The 8,445-nt window shown below is 43.1% G+C and overlaps 1 protein-coding gene across 1 annotated transcript in view; it reads left to right on the plus strand.

The window, feature by feature from the left end:
* Positions 1 to 8,445, plus strand: part of ANK3 (ankyrin 3) — a 206,454-nt gene that overhangs the window by 116,247 nt on the left and 81,762 nt on the right. The window contains exon 20 of the mRNA XM_035892536.1: positions 8,285 to 8,383. Within this exon, the coding sequence (XP_035748429.1) occupies positions 8,285 to 8,383 (99 nt within the window). The remainder of the gene's footprint in view (positions 1 to 8,284; positions 8,384 to 8,445) is intronic.

Below are 8,445 nucleotides of genomic sequence, written 5' to 3' on the forward strand. Positions count from 1 at the left end.
CGTAAGCCTGGCAGGGTGGCAATGTGGTGGAGCAGGCATATGTGACTCTGTAGAGACACACAGAAAAGGGGCATCAGCTTTTCATTCAGAGATCTCCTCTGGGTGGAGCTGAATTTCTGAATTCCATCTCTGAAAATTGGATGAGTCAGTAGGTAAAACTGTGCACAGGGAAAAAAAGGCAGTCATATTTGACTGTCTGCAACACATGAATCCTGTCATCTGTAATGGCTGTATAATTTAAAAAAAAAAAAAAAACCAACAGTAAGTCCTTTGTTGGTCACCTTCATTCCTCATCTATAGACGTAACTAGTGCAAGTACAGTTTCCCAGTACACATTTTCTTCCATGGGACTGCCCCATAGTTATCAAGAAGTGGGGCAGGGACTCATAGATCAGGCAAAGTCACAGCGTATTTAAGCAGAACTACTTTGTGGTATAACAAATCACCTGCCAGGGACATGTGCATTATTAATCCTGTAGGCCTCTGTGGTGAAGAACACTCCCAGTGGCTTGTCATCCTGCCTACCGTGCTGATTTGCCCCCTGCTGTAGGCAACTGTCTGCTCCTTAGGAAGAAAGTGCCTACATGCCTTTGCAGGATTGTGTTAGAGTGGAGTGAGCTTGATGCTAATTCACTGGCTTCTGCAGGGTCCCATCTGCTGGGTTTGTGCAGTGGTGAGCCCTCCAGGCTCCCCACAGTCAGCCACGTGGAGGTCATCTGCCAGATATCCACTCACTACCGCCTGTGATATAAGAAAAGTGCCAACGCAGTACCATGTATTTTAGCATAAAATAGTTCCTAGATAAACTGATGATCGTCTTGAGTTCCTAAGGAAAGAGCTGAGAAGCTCTGGACTTCTACAATGAAGGAAAAGTGTTATTCTGTAAGAACTACCATACCTTGAACTCATGTTGTATAGTGGTGAAGTTTAGATTATTGGCTTGTAAAATAGAAGCTCTGTAGTTACAAACTCTCTTGTTTAGATGGATTAACTGTTCTATGGGAATAAAAGGTCTTTGCATGCTGCTGTAAAACCAGAGGCACTGGGGAGCAAGATACAGCAACAGCTGAGTTGGCTTCAGAAGCACTGTTGCTATGCTTGCATGTTTGCATGATACCATCCAGCATGTCGAGTTCAGATCCATTACTTCAGGCATACAGTGGCGGAGATGTGGCCATCAGTGCCTTAAAAGTCAGTGAAGCCTCACAGCTGAGGGTGGTATTATATTGGGATCTCTGCTACCAGCAGCGTCTGTTTTCTTCTCTCCATTTCTCATCCATACGCTGTCGTTACCTCAATTATTGTGGTCTAGGTGACTATTCAATAGTCTTTTTTTGCTTTTTTTTTCCTTTGTTTAGGTTGTCTCCTTATCATATTCCTCATTTTCCCAGGTTAAGTAAGCATCAGTTATGTCACTGCAGCACAGTATCTGTCAATAGAGGGAGAACACTTAATATCTTAGCAGGTCATTCAACTTCTTGGGTAGGGACCAATGAGCTATCATCTTCCACCTCTGGTACACGTTCTTTAATCATCATTTATATATAACTTACACTCCCTGTGGAAACATCTAGAGTTTGCAATTCTGATGCATGGGAGTTCTTACTCCTGCTCAGGTTCTGAGGGCCACACACGATTGGGGTTTTTCAGGTGATTGGAGGAGAAGATTGGGAAGAAAAGTATTTTGTATCTTGAAGCTATAGCAGGGAAGAAAAAAAATCTAATACTACAGAAAATCTCATGTGTGGGAGATTAGCCAGTATGATTAAGATCAGTTCTGGTGCTAAAACTTATGAGCATTTTCGAAATTGCTCTCAGACCTGAACCATTGCAACCGAGGTTCTTTCTCGGGGTGGTTACCCTCCCAAGAATTTTTTTCCCTGAACTTTTTTGTAGAAAAAGGCATGAAAGGAAGAACAGATGATGGTTTTGAAGTCCATTTATTGATGGGATTATGGGATCCTTCTGGTTCTGCTGCATCAATTAACCAAATAGCCTCTAGTCCCAGAGCTGCGGGAGTCTGTCTCAGTGCTGAAGAGTAAACAACACTGGTTTAGTGCACCAGAGCTGGTGCTTGAGAGGCCACAAGGCTGCTTCTGCCACTTGAGGATGGGATTTTGTTACGTGCTTTTAAGCCTAGCCATGTTAGACTGAGCTCCAATTCATAAGCCATAGAAAACACCTTATCTTAATAGGCAAGAAGGAAGTAGACCGGTGGAAAAGTTTTAAGACTGAAATGCATTTCAGGTGGTGAAGCTTCAGAGCTGCTTCAAAACCCTTCACATTTAGAAAGCTTTAAAAAAACTGAATTTAGTGTTCATAGAAGGCACGTTACGGTCCCACTGCAAAGGCAGCAGTTTTTGTCCATTCTGGCATTACATTTTTGTGTCTGAATTTAGGTATAATAAAGAGATTTTGACCCTGAAACTCTATGTTATGCAATATCATGCTTAACACAAGGAGTGCACGTTTTGCACATAATACTGGGAGTTAAAAGTCAATCTGAAGCCGTGGCTGTGAGCAGATACTTCTTCTCTGGGGGTCATGTTGAGTGTGTAAAAGCTGTAGCGGTACACGTGATGTTGCTTTTGTTGCAGGGCTTTTGTGCTGAGAGCTGGCACGAGTAAATATTGTTTCATGGCTCAGCAGGTCTCCACATGTCATTTTTCAACTGTTTATCCCATTGGATAGTGTCATTGTAGGATACAGCATTACTGTGATGGATTGGCAAAGGAAGACTGACAAGAGAAGAGTGCTGGTTCAGTCAAGGATGAAGAGCAAGATTTGGAGCTTTGACCTCAGTGCAGGTCATTTTAGTCAAACACTTGCTCCACTGTGCTTGGTGTTGGGCCTCTGCCGGGAGACTTGAAGGTCTCATAGTCCCTGGTTGATGACTGTCTGGAAAACAAAGCCAGTATTAACCTGTCTTTTGTTCCTAAAACTGCAGTATTGGCAGGAGATAGTGGTGGATGAGAGGTCATGTTCGTTTGCAGGTTGAGTTGGGCCTTTTATTTCAGATTTAGTCAGGGAGATTTATCCAAGTCCGCCTGCCTTGTTCTGGACAGGAGCCCCATACCAGCCTGAGTGCTACAGTGGTTCACAACAGCAATCCAACTGTTCCATTGGAATATCTAATTTTCAGATGCAGAAAGAGATAGGAAGGAGGCAGGGAGGGTGGGAAGTGCTATTGAGGAGAATCACTTTCATACAGAACGAACACTCAGATATCTTCTGTACATCTTCATGGTATATTATCTCTCTCTCCTTGGCTCTTGGTACGTGCTCAGTTCTTGTAAAGACATTTGTGTGGAAATTCCCAGCCTAATAATGTGCAATAATGAACCTTTGCAAGGTACTGCAACATGCTAGGCCATGATTCAGCAAAGCAGTGGAGGGTGTACGTACACTTAGGTTTGCCTGCTTCATTCAATCAAGGTTGGATGCCTCTGTGATCTTTGGATCTAGAGCATTTCCTAGCCTTAGCAACAATAATACTGTAGCTCCATTGTCTGACATTTAAGCAGAAAAACAAAAACAGAGCAGCTTGAGAGTCAGCATGACTAGAAAGATGCGGTAATTCAAGCTGTTAAGATTCATGGTTATTACCAGCGGAGGATATTAAAGTAATTCACTGACATGATATACAAGGCTTGTGATAATTTCCATCAAAAAAATTGAAGGGCATGAGAATAAGGGATGCTTTGTGTTCGTGTGTTCCATTAGAATTGAAAAGCTGAGTATTTCTGATATATTTTTTTTGGCACTTACTTTTGTGGCTTTTGATAAGCCCTTCCCAGCTGCTAACTCCCATATTGCTGCTCATTCTTTAAAACAGCTAGAAGCAGCGTGGCAGCTGACTGCCAGGAGGTGATGCGCATTAGAACCGTATTAAACAAAAGCCCTGATTTTCTTGGAAGTAACTTTTTTTAATATTAGGATGCCTACTAAGTCCCTTGGTATTTTGCCAGTAAATATAGCTCTGAACCTAAACCGCTGTCCAGAAATGTGTTTAGTTGTGGGGTTGGTTTGGTTGTTGGTTTGGTTTTTTTTAAATTATTAATAGCTTTCAAAGCAAAATGTTTTGGCCTCCTGGAGACCTTTCTATAGAGGATTAAAGTAGCAAGTTCATGTCGCCATGAGATTTACTACTTTTATCATTAATTTGGTTGTGTAATTGCAGAATCTGCCAGTCGGGGTGTTTCAGAAAAGTTAACAGAGTATCTGTTTTCCATGAGGGTGTTGCGATATAAATATAAATGTTATACCTTCTTGAGCTAGAAACAGTTGAATGCAGGAATACATACTGTAGCTGAGAAGCAAAGGATTTCCTTTCCAGGTCTCAGGCATTAAAAGGGCATTTTGCTAATTAGTTTTATTTTGACCAATGCCTTCATTACAAACATTGCTGACTATAAACGTATGAAAGATCTCCTCTGGTGGCTGACGCGGTGAGATGTGACCCGCCGTGTCAGATCTCTGTCACTCTGCTGTCAGTGACTGTGTGCTGCATTAGGCACTGTCTCATCAAACACGGCATGACGTGAGATGGCCACAGGGTATGGCAAACTTAAAAGAAAGCTCCCAGGCCTCTCCAGGGAGTTCGGACAGGAAACTGGTATTTTGCCACCAGGCTAGCAGGTGCCCACATGGCTACCCAGGGCATGCGTGATGCCTGTGGCAGAGAAGCTGCCTTTCAGTGCCTGCGCCTCCAGCTGCCATACCTAACCAGGACAGCAGCACCAAGAGCTTCAAAGGGAGCCAAGAGCTGTAGCAGGGAGATGCTGGCCGTGTCACCATGGAAGTGTCATGATTTCTACCATGCATTTGGAGGGGAAAGAGGAAAAGTTGTTAATTAGTCTCTGATTTAAACAGCAGGCTGGTCAGGAGTGACAAAGAGCATCAATAACTACTCCTTTAGGCATTTTTGAAGGTAACATGCGTAAATCTTTGTATATACCATTTGTAGAAGGAAATTGATGTTGTACTGCAGTAAATATCGAGGAGTTGATAGCTGCTTCTTCAATTCATTGTTACAGGCCAGAGAGAGGAGCCTTTACAGATGACTTCAAAGGGAAGGTTGAGATCAGCTGGGCTTGGCTCTCTGATACTCTCCAGATTTTAATGTTTTAGGGTTATTAGCAGGGGGTTCCCAGCAGGTGGCCCTTGACTTTGGATTTCATCTCCCCAGTTGGTTTTATGATGTCTGATTTCTGTTGACCTTGTAGGTCATGTTAAGAGGCCTGTATTTCGAAGGGGGAGAAGGGGATTAAGTGCTTGTATGAGGAAGTTTCACAGCATTTTTTTTTTAAACTGATGTTTAAAAAACTGGCCATGTTTTAATCTGAGTTTACCTTTGGACACGTAGGAGCAGGGGCTGCAGAATCCGTGTTTGAGATACACGGCTGTGCGTACGCTCAGCATTCTGCTGAAGACTCGAGCCACTGGCCAGCCTAGGGAGCCCTGTCAGATTCAGACCCCAGGCACTGCTAGGAAGCTATGAGGCCAACCCTAAACTAACAGTAACTGGATGATGAGGTCCCAGCATTCACTTCATGATGATTGCATTTTAGCTAGTGCTCAGGGTCTTACCACCGTATGCAACTATTCTGCGGGAAAAGTTCCTTGTAGTCATTTGGCATCTGATCCAACGTTCATGTAAGTCAACGGAAAGTTTAATTCTGCTGATGCCAATGGAATTTGGATCCGGCACTGTTTCTTGCAATGATTAACTCATCCTGGTTGTCAAAGCTAGTAGTTTCTTTAGATGGCAAAGGGTATATAATTAACTGAAGAAAAAATACACACCCTAATTTAAAGTAACTGGCACAGCTACTGTCTCCTAGCATGTGTTCATACAACTGAAATTAGGTAACCTCATGGGAAGTAGTATCAGAGGCAAAGTGACATGAAGAAAATGGTGTGTCTAAACCTATGGACACTTGTAACATCCCTCTAATGGAAATAGTTCACATTTGAGGTTTTCTCTTTCTTTCTTCTGAGCAGCTTTGACCTCATGGTTTGAACATGTGGTGTAGTGCTGGCTCCTGAAGCCCAGGCTGACCCTGGACTTGCCTCCCCAGTGCTTTTGACCAAGTTGTCTAACCTGGCCACACCTCACTGATGTGGATGTACAAATGAAGGATGACAGGCTGCAGCCTTTAACTCCCTGTGTGTCTCTGCCTCTTGGGCACCAGGATTTTCTTCTCATACCAGGAAAGGCACCTTCTCACCTTTAAGCACTGATGAGAGCAGTAGGAGCCTGGTCAGTACAAGACCAGCCCATCTTTCAGTGTTTCTACCCACGAGGTTGGCGTTTGGATCTAGTTCCAGGTCATTCAATCCCAGACAGTGTATTTTGCTTCTGGCTGTGTGGCTGCTTTGGACTCTCCCAGCAGCCAAGATCTTCACCATGGCCATGTTTCCCCATACGTACTATAACTGACCTTTCTGCCACTGGCTTTAATGATCTCAGACAGCCTCTCCTCTTACCCTTTTTCCGAAAGCAGAATTCTTGTAGATTAACAGCAGTACACGTTTGCAGTGTATTTTACCTTGTGTTTAGTGTACTTGTGTTCTTCATAATCAGATACGATTTTTATAGCCTAGCAATTGATTTTTCCATAAACACTGATAATGGAGCATGGGGACAATACCCCGTTGGAAGTGCCACAGAGCAGCAAAAGAACATATTACGCTGGCAGTGTAGTTTCATCCTGCTTTCAAAATGGTGAAGCCCCATGTGAACACTGGCTAAGATGACCCTTCTGGCATCTCGGAGCCTGTCAAGTGGGCCCATGAAACCTGACCTTTAAAGTGGAAAGGAATTCCAATGACTCACCTCAAGAGAGGGGAAAGCCCATTAATCCATCTCCCTGAGCCAAGCAAAGCATCTGCTGGAAAGCTGTCAAGCTATTAGTTGGGGGGGAGGGATGTTTGGGGAAAAGGGGCCTCTCTCCGTGCCATGGAGAAAAATAGCAAGTGTCCCGTTTAGATGTAGCCGTCTCCCGAACTGTCCTTTGCGCAGCGCTAGATTGATTATGTTTGTTAAGTAAAAGGAGGTAGTGTTGTCTTTCAGGGAAGATAAGGCATGAAAAGATAATTACTTCAAGAGAGTAAATCTAATCACTTCTAATACGTTAAGCATCCCAAGTCTGACTTTTTCAAAACTGCCAACCGAGTTCTCATGGACTGAGTGATTAGAAAAAGAGCATCAAGAGCAAGCTTTGGTCCTCTCTTTTTTGCTTCATTGCATGTTAAATATTAACTGTTGATTAAAGTGCTTATTATAATTAACAAGTTTCAACATGGTGTTTGACTTATTTTAAATATATGGGTTTTAAAGTGAGCGAGTTCAGAGTCAGCCTAGTGACTCCTGCTTTGCTACCAGGAGCAGTTTTTAAAAACCCAGTAGTAGTTATTAATAATCTCATCAGGTTTTCAAGTGATATTCTCTTGTCCTAACTGGTTTTAGAAAAAATTCCAAAATGTGTATACTTTACTATAAAAAGCCATTTAGTTGTGTTCAGAGCATAGGATGGGGGAGTCCTAATGTTCACAAATGTTTTTAATCTGTCCACTAGTAATGAAAACCAAGTAACAGGAACAAAAAGGATACATTCAACTTTCTTATCTTCGCAGTTGCCAAGAAAAAGCAATTTCTTCCAGTTTGCATAACACAAGGCCAGACACATGAAAAATCAGACCTTTCTGTCTTAGAGCCTCAGTTCACCAGCTGGCGTTCCAGTTTGTGTGGGACCACATTGTTCCAGCAGAGCTGGCAAATCAGTTTTATTGTTTTAGATTTACCTTCTGGGTGTTTCAGTCAGAATGGATGGGCTGCAAATTGCGCCATAGCTGAGGCATCCCTCAGCACGCCTGGTTTTTAGAAAGTTGTTATTACTTATTTACTGATTTGTTTGCTATCACACTTATGGAGCACCAAGCCAGGTGAACCTCGCTGTGCAAGGTATTATACACACAGTTATTTGAAAAGGTGGGCTCTGTTCCAGAGACCTGATAGTCTGGCCATTGGTGAGGAAGGCAAATCTTTAATCAACATTGCATGTGTTGAAGATTGCAGAAATGCAAGGCATTCAGAGAAGTTCACAAAGAATGGGACTTCAGTCGACGTTCATGAGAAGTGTGGGTTTTTTTCCAAGGTTGGATGGTTTTTCACACAGGCCAAAGAAATAAAGCTTAACAGGATTCTTGCCATTTCACATGGGTTTTTTGTCAGGGGATGTGAGGGATATTCGCATTTACTAACTGCTTACGTTCATTCTAGATGGGATACACTCCTTTGCATGTTGGCTGCCACTACGGAAACATAAAAATCGTTAACTTCCTTCTGCAACATTCTGCAAAAGTTAATGCCAAAACGAAGGTGAGTTTTCCGCCTCTGCCTCGCTCGCTCAGTGGAGGCGGCCTGGGGGCCGCCGCCCCCGC

This window comes from Egretta garzetta, unplaced genomic scaffold (assembly GCF_000687185.1).
Source record: "Egretta garzetta isolate BGI_Z169 unplaced genomic scaffold, ASM68718v1 scaffold204, whole genome shotgun sequence".
Taxonomy (NCBI): Eukaryota; Metazoa; Chordata; class Aves; order Pelecaniformes; family Ardeidae; genus Egretta; species Egretta garzetta.